The 21989-nt window shown below is 64.9% G+C and overlaps 1 protein-coding gene across 4 annotated transcripts in view; it reads right to left on the bottom strand.

The window, feature by feature from the left end:
• SLC12A7 (solute carrier family 12 member 7) overlaps window positions 1-16300 on the bottom strand; it is a 42168-nt gene extending 25868 nt beyond the window's left edge. For all 4 annotated transcript variants that reach the window (XM_082623795.1, XM_082623796.1, XM_082623797.1 and 1 more), the window contains exons 1-3: window positions 16157-16300; window positions 1600-1694; window positions 1200-1322 (exon numbers count right to left, since the gene is read on the bottom strand). In XM_082623795.1, the coding sequence (XP_082479921.1) occupies window positions 1200-1322; window positions 1600-1694; window positions 16157-16280 (342 nt within the window). In that variant the 5' untranslated portion in view covers window positions 16281-16300. The remainder of the gene's footprint in view (window positions 1-1199; window positions 1323-1599; window positions 1695-16156) is intronic.
• Between the last annotated feature and the right edge of the window lie 5689 nt (window positions 16301-21989).

The following is a 21989-nucleotide window of genomic DNA, read 5'->3' as shown; positions in this document are numbered from 1 at the left end:
TAGATGAATAAAAGGAAGAAAAGCTGGAAAGATCTGCTCTGAAAACATTTCCTGTGAAAGGGGCCAGGCTGCCTGAAACGAGGCGTCCTGTGGAGGTTGCGGAGACGTGGCCCAGCCCGCTCGCTGGGCTGAAAGGCGGATCCCCCTCAAAGGAAGCCGGGGGGCTTCTCAGGGTGAGAATGGAAGGTCGACACACAGGAACGCCCGCGCCAAGAGAGCTGGCGTGGGGCTGGCTTGGAGCAGGGACCCCAGGGAAGTAACCCAAGGGGGCGCCCGGGGAGCGTGGAGGTGGGTCAGAAGCCTTGGGCAGACTCGGCCTGAGGCCTGGACAGCACCCAGCAGCTGGCTTTTCACGCCTGGGCCCTGAGCGCCAGCGTCCGGGGCAGCCCGCCCCCCCGCGGACCCGTGCCCTGTTTGTGGTGGTTCCTGGCCCCGGGCGCAGGACGGTGGAGAAGGCTGAGGGCAACACAAGCCGAGAGCGGCTCCGGCCCTGCCTTTGGCCTCAAGGACCATGAAACACCAGAAGCAAACCCTCCAGTCTCACGGGCGTGGGGCCAGCCTCAGGCCCAGCCCCTGTCCCCGTGCAGCGGCGAGATGACCCTGAGTCATCCTGAAAGGCCGTGACGGGGCCCCCGGCACTCCCATAAAAGGCAGCTTTGAAGGATCAACCTGGCCGGTTACGAGGCCCAAGATACTAGAGGTGCCCAGACCCTGGAGAAGGCACTTTTGGGGGACCGACCCCCCATCTCTGTGCCCCTTGGTCAGGGGGACAAGGGCTGCTCCCACGGACCCATGCCCGGGGGTGGGGCGGCCGGGTCATCCCGCCAAACCCGCCCACCTGGCCACACAACGGTTGTGCTGAGGGTCACGGGCGGCCTGCGTCAGCCTCTGGCACCGGCTCCCGGGTCCCCTGGGGACGGGGGCCAGGAGCTGCCCGCCCTCTGGACCTGCCCTACGCGCTGCGTGCAGCTCATCAGGCTGGGCTTACGGGACCTCCCCAAGGTCTCTGCACAGAATCCTCCGAGAGCTGGGCGCATCTTAGGAGAGGCTCCCAGAGGTCAACCCTCAGAAGTAAGGCTCCCAGGAAGGCGGCAGCGGGACAAGTCCCGAAACGGAGAAACCAAGTCGGGGGAGGGGGGTCCAGGGGGTCCGGTGGGGGAAGGGAGGCCCTAGTGCGGGGCAGGGCGGGGCTGGAGCACCTTGGCCTGGCGCCGCCGGCTGTCCTCGGCCTCCTCGTGTTCTACCACGCCCTGGCTCAGGTTGGTGTAGTTGGCCAGCTTGTTGAGTAGCGAGGACACCATGGGGTTGCTGTCCATCTCCTCCTATTTGAGGCCGAGATGTGGAGTTAGTGACCCCCCCCAGCCCGAGACGCCCCAGACCGACCAGACTGACCTCCCAGCAGGGCTCCCGCTCTACGTGCCCAGCGGGTCCACGGTCAGGGCTCAGGGCCCCAGGGCTCCCCGGACAGCCCAGACCCAGCCCCTCCACGGGGCTCCCCGAGGCCTCTGCCCGGACCCCAGGGCACCGTTGGGCTGGGGTCTTCTCCCGCGGGCACTGCCGCCCCCGCTCTCAAGGGGACAGCAGGGGGTGGTCGCCTACCTCGAAGAGCGCCATGCTCTTCCTCTCGAAGGCGTTCTCTCCGTCCACCTCCACGCTGCCGATGAACGGGCTGTTCTCCCCGGGGTTTCCATCTCCTGTGGGGAAGGGCTCGGTCAGATGTGAAAGGAATTAAAGGAGGAGGGGCCCCGCCAGGCGCTTCTCTACGTGCCCCGGACTCTTCTAAGTTACCTGTCAGGGGGCGAGGGACAAGGCAGAGAGAACGCCAAAGGTGGCGCTGGGTCCAGGAACCTCAAGTCCCACCCCGGCCCTTTTGGGTCCCGCAGGACAAACAGCTCAAGACCAGCAGATCCAGACAGGCTGGCCCGTGACTGTCCACGGTGGGGACGGGGTGGGGACCGGCACTTGTACCAGGTGGCACAGAGGTTCGCTGCTTTGTTCTGACAGCAGCTTCAGGTTTCCCCCAATCCTGGTGGACCACGGCGGCCTCACTGGTGACCCCATTAGCTCAGAGCACAGTCCCCACGGGGAGTGTCACGGAGCCCACACGTAGGTGCACGGCTGGCAGGGGGCCCACCGCGGCCCTGCTGTGTCCGCGGCTGTTTCTGTCAGGAAGCCCTGACCCGCCGTCCCCAGCTAGAGTGTATCAAGGCCCTTGGCGTGGCCAGGCCGCAGAGGAGCGAAGGGTCAGCCCCGACTCACCCTGGGAGCTCCTCCCAGATCCTGAAACGTGAGCCTTACCACGTGCTCCCAATTCAAAGCAGAGAGAAAAACCTCGATGTCATTGCTCTGATTCCCAGCCCTGCCCCATCCCACCGGATCAGGAGCAATGCCATCCCAGAAGCCGCCAGCAGGGACATGGGGCGAGCTCGGAGACACCGGCACCCCTACCTGGGCCCACCTGCACATCCGCCCCACCCACAGGCCTTCCACGTGTGATGTGACCCTGTATCAGAAGGACCGAGTGAGGACACCAGGAAAAGGCACTCCCAACTGGCTTTCCTCAGGCCCCCAGGGGCCCTGGGCCAACCTGGAGCATGACGTTAGCGGGGAATCACCTGCTCACCAGGTCCCGTCAGGGGTGACACCCGACCTTCTGATGGAATCCCCCAAGTCCCCAGAAGGAAACCAAAGCCCAGACGCACAGGAAAGGGGAGCCCCCAGTCCATCCCCCGTGAACTCGGGCCGGCCCCTCGCAACGGACACAGATTCGGGAGCCACTGGGGTCCAGGCATCGCCCCTCACCCCCCACTCAGCTGTCCAGTCCCCCTGAAATCCACAGACCCACGCCCATCCACCAAGGCCTCCCAGACCCCTCCCCGGAAGGTTCCCAGGGTCCAGCCCGCGGAGGCCACAGGGCAGGCAGAGCCCTGCCCTCCTGCCGGACGGACCCTGTGCCCCTCACTGCCGAGCCCCAGTGACCAGCTCGGGGGCAGCAGAAGGCCCGAGGAAGCCAGTGGCCGGGGAACCGCTTAGTGCAGGAACCACCAGCAGATGCCGGGACCAGGGGCGACACCTGGAGGGGACGGGGCAAGGACAGCCCCGCGACCATGGCCCCACGAGCCACCCGCTCAGCACCACGGGGCAGGGGCAGTGCCAGGAAGAGCCGACCACCCACCGAACCAAGGGTCAAGGTGAACACGAGGGTCGCAGGCTGACCGACACCCAGGAGAGGACATGACTGCCTGGGTCCCCGGATTCCAGCTCGAGGAGCTTGAAGCAAACCAAAGGAGCGACCGGCCCTCTTCAGAGGCCTCGGAGGACACGGGCCGGCTCTGGAATGTTCTGGAAAGAGGAAGAAGATGGAAGCAGCCTGATTCTTTCCATAAAGGACATTACTGGGCTGACGGTGAAATCTGAGGAAGACTTCAGTCAATGAAAACGTCCTGACTTTGGTGACCGTACTACAGGGATGAGAGAAAACGTGCTTGTTTTAGGAAACACACAAAGGGCATCGCACCTGCTGCCTGTTCTCAGCAAATCAGGAAGGAACGTGTGAAAAGGGGGCGGGGGGGAGGTGTAAGGCAGGTGGGACCAACGCTCAGGCAGATGGCACGTGATCCTGTGCCCTTGAAAGTTTTCTGAAGTCAACGTTCTGAAGTTGGGTCAAAACAAAGCTTAAAAAATGCAACCACATTCAATTAAACAAGAAATCACTCCTGAGCGTCCTCCCCCCGCCCTGCAGGTGTCTTCAGGAGAGCCCCCGCCTCTCTCCCTCCTTCCTGCTTCAAGCGGGTTCCTGCTCAGCAGCCTCTTCCTGGTAGTAATGACTGTATTTTTCTGGTGGTAACCTGTTTCTGGTAACGAGAGACAAGCATTTCCGACTGGGTTTCTGGTGTAAACGGAAGCTGCAAAGAGCTCTCTGCAGAGCAGACTCTGGAGGACACGCAGGCCGGCTCTGTCCCGGTCAACAGGCTTCAGCCACGCAGGCCAGACAAATTCGTGGCTCCCAGGTCTCGTGTTTGTCATCCAGGGAGAGGTGGCCACCGTGGACAGGGCCTCCACTCAGCTCAGGCCCAGGTGCCCCTGCCGCCCCCGCCAGGAAGCACAGCCCGGTCCAAGGGGCTCCAGAGGGTCTGTCTGAATGCCCACCAGGCACGGGGCGGATAGGCACCTGCAACCACGTTCAATCCACAGAAGCAACATCCTTCTTGGAGCATCTGATGCTCCCGGTGGCTGGGAAAGTGAGACCACGACCTCAAACAGGAGCTAGACAGCTGCCCATCCGCCGTGAGGAGGGCTGGGGGTGGCCCCGAGCAGAGCGTTGGAAAGGAGCAGAATGCGTGAGAAGGGCCTGGGCGAGGGGGCCCAGGGAGACCACCAGGACCAGCTGATTCGAGGCAGGTGGACCTTAGTGGCTTATTTACACACAGGACGACCGTGGAGACCGGAGAGTGGGAAACGGTGCCGTGAACGCCCCACAAAGGCCAGAATGGCCCGCCCCATGGGGACATGTGTGCTGGGCATGTGTGCACAGGAAGCCCGGGGACGGCCAGGACTGGGCTGTCAGGCTGTGAGGCTCTGGTCTTCCATCTCGCTGCTTATAACCAGAATTCACACACAGAGCGAGCACAGAGAATGGGGAAACGCACACAAAACGCACAGGAGGAACAGCAACACACGCCCCAGCATCTCCGTAAATCCCCCCCCTCGCCGACCCCCCTGGTTTGGGGGCTGCACCGCCCACACCAGAGGTCACGGCCAACAGTGAGTCTCCTGATCCATCGTAAACCATGAGAACACGTTTCCCATCATTTCTGAGAAGGCAGCCCTCGGGCATGCTTTCCAAAGCGCTGGGGGACCCAGCGGAAAGAGGCTCACGTGGGAGCCTCGGGCGGCCATCTTCTCCTCGACCTGCTGGAGCCGGGACTCTTGGTTAAAAATCAAAGGCTTCGGGCTTCCCTGGTGGCGCAGTGTTTGAGAATCTGCCTGCCGATGCAGGGGATGCGGGTTCGTGCCCCGGTCCGGGAAGATCCCACATGCCGCGGAGCGGCTGGGCCCGTGAGCCATGGCCGCTGAGCCTGCGCGTCCGGAGCCTGTGCTCCGCGATGGGAGAGGCCACAACAGTGAGAGGCCCGCGTACCTCAAAAAAAAAAAAAAATCAAACGCTTCTACCTGAGGGACACACCTGCGATCCCATCCCCAAAATGCAAAACCGTCACAAGCTAGCCGGGTGAGCCTTAAAAGTCCCTTAATTGCCTTCACCGCTGGAGAACACTCAAATCTCAGTTTTTATTTTTCAAGGGAGGGGCAGGTTACAACTCAAGTCTTCACAAAGGAAACTGGTACAACCACCCCAGGGCCTGAGCCCTTGGCACACGCTAGGGGCTCTGAAGGCCTCAGGCTCTGGGTGGACACCTCTCCCGCCTCCCCCGGGACTCTGATGGCACCCGGCACGACCCTGCCAGGCCCGGTCGCGGCTCTGAAGAGCAGGGGTCCTCCTCTGGCTGAGCCCCTCCCCCTACGTTTCAGGGAGGAGGTCGCTCACCTGGGCTTGCGCCCGCTGCAGACTCTGCTTGTTCACGACAATGAGGACCCAAGACAAGCCCGAGCAGAGGGGATCCCGGGGGCGCAGGGCCCGCCTCACCGGCCCCACCGCCTCCGTCCTCCTGGGGCGGGTCCCCCGTGGTGCCCCCGCCGGGCACACAGCCCGGAGGTCACCGGGCGCCCTCGCTGCGCAGCGGTGGCTGCCGGGCCGTGCAGGAGGGGCCCCCTGACGGTCAGGTGTCCTGGGCGTGCGGTCAGGTGTCCTGGGCCATGCCGGCCGGGAGGGCAGGACCCACACCTGCTGTCTCCGGGCAGGAGCGCTTGGGGCCTCGTTCACCTGCTCTAACGGACGGGCTGGGCTGGGCCATCGGATATATAATCACAGAAACGGCCTGGAGGCCACGCGATTAACACCCCCCCACACCACCAGAGCTGGCTCCCAGCCTCGCGCACGGGCGGGGCTTTCAGCCTGCTCGTTTCACGCCGCAGGGGCCGCCGGTGGGGCTCACCGCGCAGAGATCACAGCCTGACGCGGTCCAAGGTCACAGCCCCCAGCAAGCCCGGGACCCCCGGACCCCTAGTGTCCAGCCGGGCGGGCGCTGTGGGCGGGGAGGCCCTGCCAGGTTGGGAGGTCCCTCAGAGCCCAGCCACCTTGCATGTGACTCACCCCTCTCGTCACCGAGAAAGGGTGCTGATTCGGTTTTAAAACAAGGATCCTTCGGCCAGTAAACCCACGTGGAACCAACAAGGCTCAGAATCTCATCACACTCCTCACCATGGGACACCGTGTCTGGGACACGTCCAACCGGCGGGGGTGCCCGTGTGCTGGGGACGCCCGAGAACGGCCACGCTGTGGACGCGGCACCAGGAAAGCGGGGCCGAAGGTGCCCGTGGCCCGAGGGGACAGGAGGGAACTGGGGGTGACGCACAGAAACAGCTGACGAACACGGACACGCCCACAGCACCGCCCCACACCCCGGCATCGGGAGGGCGGGCGCCCGCGCGCAGAGCTGCCCGCCAGAGTCCGGAGCCTGGGACAGGTGACCCCCACCGCACTCACAGCTGGTGAGTTCCAACACCCCGGGAGCCGCGGGCAGGCACCACATGGCCCGAGCGCCAGCCGCTCCGTTTACAGCCCCTTGGCCTCTGGCTGCACCACCAGCTATGGGCTGCCGACGTGCGCCCACAACCGAGTTTTGCTTTTCTAGGACACAGCAGCCATGCGCCAAAACTAACCTTTTCAAGCCTTTAAAATGTATATGCACTGGCCCCCCCTGCAGCGCGGGCAGCCCCTCCGTCCTCCAGCCCCCCAAGTCACGGCAGGCTGAGTGGGAGGACAGATGGCTGGAGAGGAGGCGCCACAAAGCCAGGAGCCACTCACTCCAAAGGCTGGAGAGGGGCTGCCGCACCTGACGACTCGTTTCCCACAGATGAAGTACGGAAAGCAGAAAAGAGGGGCTTCACGGCAGAACCTGACGGCCACTCTAGTGCTGAGCCCCGGTGACGGTGGCACGTTGCATGCCGGTGAGAATTCACGTTCCCTCCGGGGCCTCCCGTTAAACCCACACCCCGCCGAGCCGCGAGAAAACCATCAGACAGATGCCAGTCGAGGGCACCTGCAACACACCTGGCCAGCACCCCTCAGAACTGTCCAGATCACAAAAACTAGGAAGCTCTGAGACACCATCAGAGCCTAGGAGTGGCCTGTTTAAAGCCCCCTCCCGTGCTCCTGGCACCCCCTGCGCTCGCCAGGCCCGAGGAGCCCGAGGAAGCCGGTGCTTCAGGGGTGACTCCCAGTGCGGCCCAGCCAGGTCTTAGTGTCCACCCACCTGCTGGTCTCCCTCCAGGTTCTAAAGAAAGTTCCAGTAACCTGCAGCACCTTTTGAACACGGCACACCAAGCCCACCGCCCCCAGAGGCCCGGGCGGCACCCTGCCCGGGGCTCCCAGGATGACTGGCCAGCAAGGCCGGGCCACACCAGGCCCAGGACCCAGAGCTACAGACCAGCCTCGGCCCAAGACCACCGAGGAGCCCCCCCAGAAACGGGCGGGACAGCGGGTGCCTGGCAGTGAGAGCCCAAGGCCCGGGGAGCAACCGTGGCCAGGAAGGGGCGAAGTGGGCAGGGCATCCCTCCTCCTCCCCGTGAGGGGAGGCAGAGCAGTGAGCTTCGCATGAGGCCGTGTGTCTTGTGTCACCACGGGCGTCCTGAGAAGCCCCCGTGCCCGCAAGCGCCGGCCACACATCCAAGCGGACCCTCCCCATCCGGTGCAGGCCTGACGCAGCTCAGAGCACCGCTGCCTCCACCAGCCTGCGCACCCGGCCCTCGGAGACACACGGCCCCCCGCCGAGGCGGCCTCTGCTCTTCCCACCCGTCGTCGATCTGCTTCACCCACATCCATTTGGATGCCTGGTTTCTGGCTCCATGAAATGCAAACTTAACCCGGACCTGAGTAAACGTGGTGGTCACCAGGGACACCGTAGGAGCCGGTGCTCTGAACGAGGGGGCGGGACCAGGAAGCCGCCAGGAGAGGAGCTTGCGTCCTCAGCATCAAGAGAACGCAGCAGGGCCTTCGGGGCGGGAGGGGACGGCCCAGGCCCGAGAGGCGGGCGGGACGGGGGCGCCCACTCAGGGGCAAAGCGGAGGCCGGTAGGCCCAGACCCAGTGGTCTGCTGTGGACACCGGGTCAGAGCCCCATCCCCGCTGAGGGTCCCGAGCGCAGCGTCCTCCGTCTCTGGTCACAGCCTCCGCCAGCCCCACTGCAACCTCTGCGGACAAGGAGCAGAGAGGGACCTGAGGCTCAGAGCCAGAGGCGTTCCCGAGGGTCAGCGGGGCCGGGCCTGCACCGAGGCACGGGCAGTGGGCAGCCTGCAGTCCTCCCCTGGGGCCGCGGGGCCAACTCCAGCAGAACAGTCGCACCTGCCAACCTAACAGTGTGTCCAACTGGCCGGCCCCCGAGGCTGGATCTTCTTCCAAGTGGTTCAGCACTGCAACGGGGTTTTAGGTTCCACGACCCTCAGGGTTAACTAATGCCTTCTGGCCCTTGTCCCCTGCCCTCCGTGCTTTGCAGCCAGGATCGATGCTGGATCTGAAATCCAGCGGCCTAGCCACCTCCTGGGCCAGTGGACTCCCCGAGGGGCACAGCCTGAGAAGAAACCGTTCTGCATTCAAGCCAGAAAAAAAGGAAATGCTTGAGGCCGAGAGCTCCCGTGCTTTCACAGCAAGTTTCTGGCTAAAACAGAAACCCGTTCTCTGGCGAAAACAGGGGAAACACTGACAGGACAGGCACCACCCACAGCCTGGCCAGCTGGACGCGGCCCCTTGCCGGGGCACCTCCCAACGTCCTCTCCCGGAGGGCTGCCTGGCCCTCCCACCCAGGCCTCTGGAGCGAGAAGCGCCTGCCCACAGGCGAGAGCCGAGAGGGCAGGAGGTGGATGCGCCCCTGCCCCTCGGACCTCCATGGGCCCTTGCCCGACCCTCAGGCGTGGCCTGCGGGGGCACCTTGCCAGCTGGAGGCCCAGACACCCAGAGATGCTACTTCCCAAGGGCCTCGCCAGGTGACCCTGTGCGCCTGGCCCCCAGCTGCCCCCACCAAGCACAGACCCCGCTGCCTGGGGCCAGAAGCAGCACCGTCCAGGCCCACGGACGAGGGCATGCGGGTGGCGGCAGGCTGGCTCCGCCCTACCCGAGAGTGCTGTGCACGTGCGCCTGGCATCTGGAACCCCGCACCTGGTGGGGCGTGGCGGGGGTCCGCTTGGAGAGGTGGGCAGGGCCGGATCACAGCACCTCTGCGAGGCCTTCCTGAAACGACACAGCCCTCACTTCTGGGAGCACCCTGCCACCAGCGCACCCCCGCCCCCGACACCAGGTCCAAGCCGAAACCAGAAGCAGGCGGCACAGCCGAGGGGAAAGAGCCTACCTGGCCCAGATGTGCCCCCTGCCCCGCTAAGCTGCCCCCACCACCCCGCAGCCCGAGGTGAAGGTTCTCCTGGGCGACACCAAGGACCGGGGTGCTCACAGACAAGGACTCAGGAAGGCTCCGGGCACTGGAGGGACACAGCCTCCCTTCAACCCGGACCAAGGTCACGGCCACCGCCCCGGCGTTCGCTGTTCCAACCAAGGGCCTCAGCCCAGCAGTCGGGCCAAAGACACCAGCTCTGGCACCTTCTCCTTAAACCCGACACTCGCACAGTCGAGACAACGAGGAAAGTACCGGGATTCTCGGCTACTAAGAGGCACGAACACAGAGGAACCAGCCAGCCACGCACGTTAACACACGTGTGCAGGCACACGGGGCACAGCTGGGGAGCACAGCTCTGTGAGCTGCTTCTCCAGAACAGTAAGTGTTCCAGGGACTTCCCGCCCTACCAGGCTGGATGAGCTCCCTCCTGGGCAGCGTGGGCCTCTGGTGGACTCAGGGACCCGGCTCCCCGCCAGCCCTAGGTGTCTGCTGCCGACCCGACCTCTCCCTCCTCGGGAACTGGCCGTTGTGATCCCAGCCTGGGGGTGGGGGGAAGGGCTCAGGACGGCAGGGCCGGCCCAGCCGGGGCAAAGGCGGGAGGTGGGCAGCCGGGAGCCCCACCAGCCCCCAGAGGCGGCTCCCGTTACCGACTCAGGCTCCTGCCAGGCTGTGGTCAAGACCCTCCATCAGCGGGAAGAGGAAACCCAAGAACCATCTGGCGCGTCTCTCCTCTGATTTCGGCTCCACAGGATCCCTCCCCGGTGACCGTCCCGAGAGCCTCCCTGAGAACCCAGGCCTGACCCGTGGGCGCTGTGACCAGGCGGGGCAGGACACGGCCACCTCTGGGACAGGCCGGCTCCAGGAGAGGGAGGCAGGCAGGAGAACCCCTGGGTCGGCGCGGGGCCCGCATGAGGCCTCCCCATCACCCTGGGGGGACGTCCCACTCACGTGGACTCGTGGGGTGCCCCCGCCTCGCAGACGGCGCCAGGCCACAGGCACATGCTGACCACGCGGACGCCCAGACAGGCTCAGCTGCGGGGCGGCTGCAGGCTGGTTAGACGGGAAGCAGTTCTGGCTGCGAGCAGCAAACGCAGGCCCAGGAGCCCAACACCCAGCAGAGACCCCAGCGCCACAGGCACATGAGCCACGGATTCTGGCCGAGAGCAACCCGAGCACAGGGAGCTCACAGCAGGTCACAGGGCCCACCCAGGCCTCGGGAAGCTCAGAAACAGAACCTCCACCTCCTCCCCATTGTGTACTCGGAAAGAAAGAGGAAACAAACCCAGCCCAGGGCCCCAGGGCCTTGCCACCGAGCCCGGCCAGAGCACGGGCAGAGGCCACGCAGACGCACAGGCCCCAGGCAAGACCTGGCACCCACACTTCACCCCCTTCCCGGCCAGGAGCACGGCCCTGCAAACCCCCACCCCCCAGCCACAGGGGCACCTGGACGCGGCCCCTCACCAGCGCTCCCGGCATGGGGCTCCAGGGTCGACACGGTGCCAGGGGCCACAGACGGAGGAGCGGCCATGGATCGGGGGGCCAGGGAGCCTCATTCTTCGGCTGGTCCTGCTGAAGCTGCAGGCTTATCTGCGCAGACCAGACCTCTGCCCTGAGGAGGGAGTTCCCTCTTTCTCATAAAAGAAAGGTGTAACCCTTTGTGCTCTGCCCTCTGTGCCAGGCGGCACTGCCCCAGGGTCCCCCAGAAGGGAGCCCACGGCAGCCACCCACTGGAGCCCGGACGGCCCCAGACCGTCACCCTGGCCGGCCTCACACTCCCAGAGCCGCTTGCAGACGCCTGCTCCCCGCAAGCAGCGCTGCTGCAAAGGGACTACGAGAGGGACACCCCCAAAAAGCACCTGGCTGCGCGCACGGCGCCAAACAGCAGCCTCTGCCCTCCAGCCTCACGTGCCCGGCAATGCGCAGCCCTTCAGGGGGGAACGGGAGACCCACAGAGACCAGACAGCGGCACCGTCTTCCCATCCGCCTGTGCCTCCAATGTCCGCCCCGAGCACGACCACAGTCCCGCTGCTGTGCCCCGAGGATACTGGCCCTGGGAAGGAACCCCCGGCCCAAGGCCACCCATCGGCCAGGGCAGGAGCCCGGGCCAACCCAGTCAGGTGCCAGGAGCTGCTCAGGTCTGCTCAGGACCGTGGCCACAGGCCTGCTGAGCAGAGGCCTCCCTCCCCAGCCGGGTCCCCCGGGGGCAGGGAGGTGAGGACTGCCCCCTCGCCTACTGGGTCCGACCTGGCAGACGCCTCTGGCCATCCCGGCCGCCCCCTGCTCGGTCTGTGATGCACTGAGCTGCAGTAAATCAAGACCCTGGGTGACCTTGGCCCTGACCGGCTCTGGGCACACACAAGGCCCCTCACCCTATCTAGGCAGGCCCCTCCTCCAACAGCCCGGCGAGAATCCCCCCCCACCAAGCGGAGAGTAAGCCCGCTGCCCACCTCCAAGCAGGGGACACGTGGGATCAATTATTTGAAAATAACGGGGTCTGCACGCAGACCATGGGCTACGGGGCCGTTCTGGTTCTGATGCCTTGGCCGTGTGACTGTCTGGCCGGGGGGGCCTCTGAGCTGCAGGCTCTCTGTGCGGTGGGGACCCCGTGTCACTGGGAGCTGCTCTGCCCAGGTGAACCCACCTGCCTCCGTTCATAAGGTGGCTGTGGCCTCAAGCGCGGAGTGGCTGGCCCTGCAGACAAACCCTCTGCTCGTGTAGCCACCTCCAGTGACGTGGGCACTCGGGCCTGAGGCTGTCCCGGTCCCCTGGTGGGCCTGGCCGCACGAGGGGACCGGCGGGATTCAGCCTGATGGTGACAAGGACCAGCAGCAGCCTGTCCCCAGAAATGCAGCCCCCGGGATGGGACGGGGTGAGCCCGGCCTGAGACAGGCACCTCGGGGCAATGAGTCAGGGTCTGATGCCATGGGGCGCTGAGCTGGCCCAGGGGGATTCCATGGAAGGGCGGCAAGGAGCCAGCTGCGGTGGGGCTGTCCTGCCACGTGTGCGTGTGTGTGTGCGTGCATCTGGGGGTGGCGCTAGGACTGCCTGGTGTGTGTGTCCCGGGCGGCCCCTGGCAGAGTGGAGCCGTGAGCTTGTCTGGGCTGTTAGGCAAGGAGAGGGCCCCAGAGGCCAGCAGGGCTTGCGTGTGGAGGGGCCACTGTGCCGAGCGTCCTGGGCCGTGTTAACTGCCTCTCCGCCTGGCGCCTCTTGCGGGCTGGGGGGCAGTGGAATTCCCTGCTGCTCCAGCACTTGGCGGAGCCCGCTGGTTGGTGATGCCCTGTGCGCTGTTGGAGAATGGGGGGCCCCTTCTCGCCCTGGGGCCCCGGGGGACCGGGAGACACACGGAACCATCCACTCTTCCCTCCGTGGATGAGGTTCAACCATTTTCAGGGGTCGGCCCTTCGGACAGCCTGCGCTGCCTGCGCTTCCTGCTCAGACGTCCCCCGCGCCAGTATGACGCATCCCTTCCTTCCTGGACCCGGTGGCGGAGCAATGCTCCACGGCCTCGGCCCGGCAGGACGGAACCTCGAGGCTTTGTCTTGGGCCCACTCTCCGGCCACACTCACGTCCCAGCGCCCAGGGCCTCGGCTTTGCGCTCTGGCCATCCCAGCGGCAGCAGACCCTCGAGGGCAGCGGGCACACGCATCGGCACACAGCCTGCTCCCCGTGACCCATGAGCCCCACAGGACAAAGGTGATGCTCCCAGAGCTGCCTGGGTCAGTGGCTGGGGGCGCGGGTCCCCTTCACAGGGGCAAGAGAAGACCCCCGGGTGACCCACAGGACCTGAGCGGCAGAGCATGAAATCACGGGAAAGGAATCCAAAAAGAGGAACAACAAGAAAGGAAGAGGAAGCCCCAGCAGAGCTGCGGGCAGCTCCCAGGGAGGAACGGGCAGGAGACGGGCAGGAACAGTGGCCCTCCATGGCCCAGCCCACGGGCCCTGCGGTGGGGGGCAGTGGGGTCGGGGCCACCCCTCTAGGGGTGCATGTGGACCCCCCCACCTCACTGCCTGCAGGCCACCTTCCCGGCTCTAAAGCACCAACTGTGGGCCTGCCGACCGGACACAACCAAGGTCAAAATAGCAGGGGCAGTTCAAGGTCAACACTTCGTATCGGCCACCCCACTCTGATGAAGGCCCAGAGCCTCCGACGGCCAGGAAACGGGCCCCGGCTTCACAGGCTGACAACAGGGCTCCCCGGCAGGCCCAGCCTGGACACAGGGACCAAAGGCAGCCCAGGCGGCCGCCCCGTGTCACAGGCTCACCGACTAGGCCCTCAGCCTCAGGCCGGGCACAACCAAGGCTGGTCCCACCAAGCTCTGGGTCAGCCAGGCGGGCCTGCAGACGTGAGCGCTGGCCCCTCCTCACCTCCCTCCCACCCTCGACCTGGCGTCCCACGCTCCCTATTCCCACGACAGCCCCAGGTACACCTCGGGAGGGTATCCCCAAACCTGCTTCACCAGCACCACCGGGAGGCCCACCCAGAAAGCCAGGAGCCTCCCTGGAGGTTCAAAGGCAGGCCATGGACTCAGGAAGGAACTTCAGTGACTCTGCGATGAGCAGGTGTGGCCACAAGCTGGACCACAGGGTAAGGGCCCCGCACGCGGGTCTTCAAAGGGGCTCGATCCAGCGGTTCCGGCTCCCGCAGGACTGTCCCACCAACGAGCAGAGCGTGAGGCTGCTTCCCAGGCTCCCCCTGTCACGCTGGCGACACAGGCCTGTCACAGGGCCTCTCTGGGCACCGACTGGTCTGACGGCTTGCGTTAAAACTCAGAACCCAGCTGAGCAGACCCCGAAAGGCAACAGCACGCCTGCCTGTGACCCCACAGGGGGCTCCGGCCAGTTCCCCAAGGCCTTCTGCGGCTGCCTCTCTAAGGGAACACGAGGACGAGTGAAGAACACAGGATTCCCAGGTTGAAGTTCTGCGCCCGCTCCTCTAAGTGTCACAGGTGCAGCTCAGACCCTAAAGGGTTTGTTCAAAAGCATGCAGGACGCCCACACTGAGCATCTGCCGGTGCTCCTGCCTCTGAGAGCACACAGGCAAAGGGGGTTCTAGACGAGCCGGGAGAGGGAATGAAGTGAGATGAGGGCTGAGAAAGCAAGAGCCTTGGACTGAGGGCGGGCTGGGGGCTCGAGGCCAGCCGGGCAGGCGACACCACGGCCCTCCTGGCAGCCCTGAGCGGAGGTCCAGGGGCACCGAGCTTACAGAGAGCCACCGAGGCCTGTCCGAGAAGGAGCCAGCAGGCAGGGGGCCGCACACCCGGGAGGGCCGAGGGTCACCGAGGACACGATGGCTCCTGGTGGCCGGTGAAACGCCGCTCACCCAGAAAGGCCACACCGGGATGCGCTAGTCGGAGCCACAGTGAGAGAAAGGCTGGGCTTACGGACTCTGCCTTCAAGTCCGGCCTGGTTTCGGCCTCCGAGGCGTCGGCACCCGTGCCCACTCCCACACCCACACCCACGTGCAGAGGAAAGCCGGCGGGCACCTGAGGGACGGGCGGGACCATGCCGACCCGCCCCTGCCCACTAGGACGGCGTGCTGCCCCCAGGGGGTGCCCGGCCTCTCCTGCCAGGCCCCAGGACCTGTGGCCTCCACTGACCTCGCCCCTTTTCCTGCCTGGAGCAGGACACCTCTTCCCCAACGCTGCAGAGTGACCCTCCATTTCTAGAGGGGCGCTGAGCCCCAGATGAAGCAGCAGACTCAGGGTGACCAACCTATCAGCTGCAGAGAAGCCCGGGCCTGGAGCCCAGATGATGGAGGAACAGGCCTGGTGATGCCCCCGCACCAAGAGAAAGTGAAAGTGCCAAAACCCTCCTGATTCCAGAGCGAAGTGGGCAAGGACCCTCAGCCTGAGTACAGCTCCCCTCCCCCGCCCCGGCGGGGACCTGCAGTCCTTCCTGCTAAAGACCCCCCAGAGTGCGGGCCTGTCCCGGGGCAGCCGGGCTTATCTGACTGGCGGCCCTTTGCCCCACCGCCCAAGAGCAGAGACGAGCAAAGCAGAGGTGGCTGGGACGGAAGCAGCCAGGCGCTCCTGCCCCAGGAGCCTTACCACGGGTGGGGACCCCACCGGGTCACCGGGCCTGGGGGGCCTGGGAACTCTCGGAGGAAGAGCCCCTCCTCGGTCTCCATAGCTACCCAGGGCGTCCCACACCTCCCCAGGGGCCCACCCCGAGTGGGAGAAAGGTGCTTCCTAGGCCCCGGGGGGGGGCCATGGGGGCGCAGCAGAGGAGGGCCCACCGCCCCTGAAGCCCTCGCCCAGCGCCTCCACCACTAAGCCTGGAGAGGGGGCTCGGCAGGCAGGAGTGGGGGGCGGTGAGACGGGAACCACAGAAGCAGGCAAAGGGTGGAAACTAGTGAGGAGTGAGAGGAAGGCGCGGGCCGGGAATCAGGGGGAGGGGGAGCGGAGAGCAGCCCCACACCCCTTCCTCGGGCAACGTCCCGGGCCCGGGTCGCCCTCTCCTCCCTGCCACCCATGCCACCCCTTCCGCCGCGGCCTCCCTCCCCTCCCCTCCCCCTCCTCCCACCTCCACCCCCTCCCTCCAGGGCCGCCCCCTCCTCCCTCCCCTCCCTCCCCTCCCCTCTCCTTCCCACCGGCCGCCAGCCCCGCGCAGCCCGGCCTCCGCCTTTGTCCCGCGGGCAGGTGCGGCCGCGCTCACCCGGGCTCGGGCAGTTGGGCTCACCGCCCTCGGGGGGGCCCGGCGCCTCGGTCTGCTCGGGACCCTCATCCTGGCCGCCGTCCGCCCGCGCCTCCACAGGCACCACGGTGAAGTTGGTGGGCATGGCTCGCCTTGGCGCCCCGGCCACTCCGCGCGCTCCCGCCGACGAGGCCGGACTAGGGCGCAGGGGCGGGGTCAGCGCGGTCCGCCCCCGCCCCGCCCCGCCCCGCCCCACGTGACCGCACCTGGCTTCCCCGCGAGCCCTGGAAAAGTTTGCGCTCCGTGGGCGGGGGCAGAGCTCCTACCCGCCCCCAGCCTGCGCCCGGGCGCTGCCCGCGCCCCCGACCCCCAGTGCCGCCCCGCCCCCAGCGGCTGACTTTCGGTTCCTGCACAGCCTGCTCCCCCGCTGCCCCAAGCAGGCCTCTGGCCGGTCTGTCCCCCTTGCCCCCGCCCGCATGGCCATCCCCCTGCCCGCAACTGTACCCCCCTCCGCCCTCACTGTCCCCCTCACCCCGAGAGTGGGACTGTCCACCCTGGCCGAGATCTGGTCTCCCCTCCCCTCCCCTCCCCCTTGCCTGACTGAGGCTCACCGGGCGCTTCGTTTAGGGAAGCGCTTCCAGCTGAAGGGAGCCACGGTTAGCAGGGCGCCGGGTCCACAACGGACACAACCGCGAAGCCACAAGTCACCAGGGCTCTGCGACAGGACCCCGCCCACCGGGGACCCCAAGCCCATCCCTGCTGGCTCGGGGGAGACCTCCCCTGCCCCCACCCCACTAGGTTCTGTCTGGGGAGGCCCCGGGAAGGGAAGCTTGCAGGCTAGAGCAGGGAAGGCACAAGGTGGGACTCCAGACCCAAGCCAGGCACTCACCAGGATGCCCCCTGCCTTGTAACCTGCCATCACCTGGTAGTTTCTTAAAGACACAGGAAATCTGTGTCCAAATGTCCATCAAAGAGAAATTAGTCCAAAAAGTTGTAGCATTTAGGTGCAATGAATCACCCCAAAACAGTTTTACAAAAATAAGGCAGAAATATAGGTGGTGTGGGCAAAAATGGTCACGACATACTGTAGCAGAATAATCAGACGCTCTGATCCTGTTTGAAAGTGCATGTGAGTGTCTATGGGCCTGAAGGCAGGGGAGGCCCATGCGTGTCTCTGGGCAGGGATCACGGGGATCTGCATTCCCCTGCACTGTGTTCTCATCAACAACCAAACCACAGAAAACCAAAACCCGAAAAGCCGCTTCCAAGAGAAGCAGGCAGGGTGGCCCAGGCTCCCACCTCTGTCCCGGGTTCCTGGCAGAAGTGCTCCCCTGTCAACAGCCCCACCCAGCAGCAGCAGCAGCCTCCTGAGGCAGGGGTGCCCTTGGCCTGGGCCACGGTCACGGCCCACCTTGCCCCGAGGGCAGATCTGCAGGCCCGTGGAAGGGGTAGCAGCGTCAGAGGTTCGAGATCAGGGCTGCGATGGTGCTGGGTGGTGTCGGCGGCTATCCAGGCCGGCAGCGCGGAAGGTGGGTAAGGGCCGCCCCCAAAGGACAGGAGCATTTCCAGACGTCCTTCCGGGGAGGGACCAGCTCAGAGGGGAAGATGGGGGCGCCACCTGGCAACACGGCAACAGATGTGGCGCTGAAGGGGGTGGGCGGAGCACAGACCCTCTCCCTGACGTCGCCCACAAGGACCCCATGTCTGCCCCCCATGTGGTGGCGCAGAGATGGGCTGTGGCCTCTTCCCTGGACCTGGGGCCCTCTGCGCATGCGACCCCGGCCCCTGCACACCCTCCCGGACAGCAAGTCCCAGCCTGGAAAGATGAGTCTGCAGCTGAACCTTGGGCGGCAAAGTCGGAGAACCAAACACAGGCTCTGCACAGGAAAGAAGATGCCCCCCCAACCCCTGCCGACAACCCCTGGCCTCTGGCCTCAGTCTCCTCATCTGTAAAATGAAGGGGCTGGACTTGCTGATGAGCTCCCGTGGTCACCAACACAGCTGGACGGAGCTGAGACCCCCGGTCTGTGGGGAGGCTGGCAGCCCCCCTGCCCTCGGGGCTCTGCCCCCAGAGGTGACAGTCACTTGGGGTGGCGGTCAGTACTGAGCTTGCAGAAGCCTTTGTAGGTGACCCTGCATCCAGCTCCCCACTGTGACCCACTCTGTGGCCCCAAGTCCAGGACCCGGACCCCGGGCTCCAGCTGTGCTGACCCAAGGCCCACCCACGCAGAAGCCCGGCGGCCCTGCGGCCAGGCCGCCTGCCCAGGACCTAAGTGGCCCTGGGTTCTGCAGAACAATGAATGAATCACGTCACTGTCATCTGAGAAGCAAACAAAACCCAGCCCTCAGCAGGTGAAAGGGCTGAAGGGGTGGGTGGGACGGCAAGGGCAGATGTCAAGGACATCACCGGGGGGGGGGGGGGGGGGGGGGGGGGGCGAGTGCATGTCCTCGCACCATTCTTGTGCTTTTCTGTAGGTTTGGAATTTTTCAAAATAAAATAATTTTATAATTCTAGGTAAATAAAGTTCCTTGTTTCACTACACGTAAAATAGATAAACAACAAGGACCTACTGTATAGCACAAGGAAGTATACTCAAAAGAATCTGAAAAAAAATATAGGTATGTGTAACTGAATCACCTTGCTGTACACCTGAAGTTCACACAAGTTTGTAAATCAACTAGACTTCGATTAAAACAACAAAACAAACAAACAGAAGTTCCTTGTTTTTAAGTGACGCACAGCCATATCTTGAAACTCGGTCTCCACACCCTCCTATCCTCCTGCCACCAGCTGGCCCCGCTCGGCCTGTCCCCAGCTCAGGATGTCATGTGCCTGGTGGCTGGGTGGCCCACTCTTGGTGCCAGGATGCCCCAGGCCCGCCTACCCTGCCCCTCCGCCTGCGGGATCGGGGTGAGCACACAGGAGCGGGCAGCACCTCCCCGAAAAGTCCCTGTCGGGTGGCATCTGAAGATGTGCAGGTGGGACCCCCACCAGCACACACCCCCCGCCCCAGAGACCTTGCTGGGCGGAGGAAAGGAAGTGACGTTAAAAGAACACACAGGTCAGAAAGCTCAGGGCCTGAGCACTAGAGGGCAGGGATCCAGTCATAAGGCCCACCCTCTGGGAGACCCCAATAGGCTGTTCGGGGCATCTCATGGGGGTGAGGTAGGGGGATGGGGGGATGGGGTGGGGTGGGGGGATGGGGTGGGGGGATGGGTGGGGTAGGGGTTGGGGTAGGTGTTGGGGGATGGGGGATGGGGTGGGGTAGGAGGGTGGGGTGGGGTAGGGGGATGGGGGATGGGGGATGGGGGTGGGGTAGGGGGATGGGGGATGGGGTGGGGGGATGGGAGGGATAGGGGGTGGGGTAGGTGTTGGGGGATGGGGATGGGGTGGGGTAGGGGGATGGGGGTGGGGTAGGGGATGGAGGGATGGGGTGGGGTGGGGGGCACAGCCCGGGGAAGCTGGTTTTGCCCGAGTTCCACCAGAAGGACCCAGAGCCCCTTGACAAAAGAGAGAAGCCCCCACCCTGAGAAAGCTTTCCCTGTAACCTGAGGATTTTGCAAAGAGCTTTCCAAAAACCGCAGGGAAGGAAAGCAGCCCAGCTAAGCAAAACGGCGAGCAGACCGGCCAGGCCCAGCAGGACTTTCGACAGTCACCCGTGGAATGTTCAGACAACCGGACAAGCTCAGTCACCAACCAGGGCCAAAGAAGGCTGCTCTGGGCATGACTGGTCTCGGGGAGTCTCCTGCCGGAGACTGGGGTCTTCCCACCAGCAAAGTGAGAGTGGGTCTGGGAGGAGGTGGGACATGGCCCAGGACAGGCCAGAGAGGGCTTGGGTGAGTCGCCGGCTACAGGCTGACCCCAGACAACCGCACTCAGAATGAACTGAGCTGAAACCCCAAAGACGCCGACCATTTCTGGGGGTTCTTCCCGGCGCGCCTGGGCAGCTGGCGAGCCTCGGCCTGGTTTACAGGGAAGAGAGTCGGGGTCCGATCAGTTGTGGGGGGCAGGGAGAGAGGCAGGCCCGGCTCCCGGGAACCCCACAGCCTCGGTGATCAGAGCCCCTATTGTTTTAATTCTCAAGGAAGTGGTGGCTCCCCATTGCCAGACCTTCCCGCCTGGTGGACGGTCCGGAACAGGGTGGAGCTGCATTTTATAGCTGGTCCAGCAAGGAGGGCCCTGACCCATTTTTGTGAAACCAAAGTCTGGTGTGTGAAAATTCAACCTGGGAAAGTACAAAGGCTCCTCCTCACCTGAGAACATACATGCTGGAGGCGAAGAGGCTCTAGGCGAGCTTAAAGAATTCGTTCTCTGATTCGCAGGACATTTGAAGTCTCACCAGTGACGCTGAAGGAAGCCCACTGACAACACAGCGTTTTTCAAGCAACTGGGATCCGGGGATGCAAAGGCCAGACCCACGGTCACCGCCGCCACCTTCCCCAACCCTGTCCTGGGGGCCACAGCCGGAGCCCAGACGCCCAGGGCCCTCGCCAGCACCCCACGGTGCTCCCCAGAACCCCCGAGGACCGTCAGCTCCATGGAAACTCTGGGAGCAGACGCACGCCTCTGCTGGGCAATGCGCGCATGTGAAACCGTCTCCCGTCCACTCCTGTCCACATACAGCTATCACACTGCCCGTCTCACCCATGGTCAAGTACGCCAGGGCCCCGGCAGCCAGTCCCAGCCTCAGGAACAGCCGGGACTCTCAGGGCATCAGGGGTCCAGGCTGCATGTCTCACCCACCCTGCCATCTCTGTGCCAGCCCACAGCCCCCTGGGCTCCCCTGCCACACACCCCCAGGCCCGAGATGGCTCAGGGCGCCGGCAGGGGTCCTCCCACCCTTCCCCAGGAGGCCACATCTCAGGGTGCAGGGCAGGGACACAGCCACCCACTCTGGACTTCCCCAGGGAGGTCCAGGATGGGCAGCATGGCTGGCCCTGGCTTCCTGTGCCAGGACGGGGCAGGGGCTGGGGGGACAGCAGCATCCAGCTTCAAGCCCTAGTGCTTCTGACCTCCCTTCAGGCCCGATGGCTCCCCTTTGCTGCTCTGTCTTCCCTCCAAAATCCTGTCCACCCCAGCCTGGCGCACGTGCAGATGGCTCCCAGCCTTGCGGTCCCACTAAAAGCCGTCAGGTTCCACTACGTGGCACTGGTGTCGACTTGGGACCTTTCTGCTGATGTGGTGGCCAGGCTCCCCTTTCACCCTTCAGACTGCCGTGGGTCTCTCTGGGGCTGCAGTGAACCTGGCCACCTGGCAGGCTCCCAGGGCACACTGTGGGGCGGGCCCTAGTTTGGCCATCCCGTGAGGCCATCGGGGAGGCCTGAGGCCTGCAGGAGCACAGCCTGAAGTCAGGGCTGCAAAACACACAAGTACACAGAGGTGATGGCTGGGGACTCCCTCGTGGCCTGGAACACTCCATGAAAGGAAACTAAGTGGTCTTCAGTAGCATCAGCCACCGCTCCTCAAAGACGCCATCAGGGGCAGTAAAGTGGGTCCCAGAGCCCAAGGCAGCTGCCAGCTGTGTTACCGACCCAGGCCGGCCCGGACTGTATAAGGACCACTGAGAAAAGAAGGGCGGGCGTGGACTCCACAGTGGAGGTGAGGCAGCTCCTCCAGGGACGGGGTCCACCCACCACTGCAGCAAGGCCCACTGCGGGCCAGGGCAGGACATGGGGACTTCCTGACACGCCGCGCATGTAACATGGGCTCCGTCACCACCCAGCAAAGTGTGTGCACCAGGGACACCCAAGACGGTCCCAGCAGCACCATTGGGTCGGCCCGGCTGTGAACAACGCACATGCCCATCAACAGCGACAGGCAAACGGGAGGGCGTGTGCATCGGGTGGGATGCGC

This window comes from Mesoplodon mirus, assembly GCF_964341445.2.
Source record: "Mesoplodon mirus genome assembly, chromosome: 5".
In the NCBI taxonomy this organism is placed as follows: domain Eukaryota; kingdom Metazoa; phylum Chordata; class Mammalia; order Artiodactyla; family Ziphiidae; genus Mesoplodon; species Mesoplodon mirus.
The sequence above is the reverse complement of the archived record's forward strand: the minus strand, read 5'-3'. Positions and strand labels throughout refer to the sequence as shown.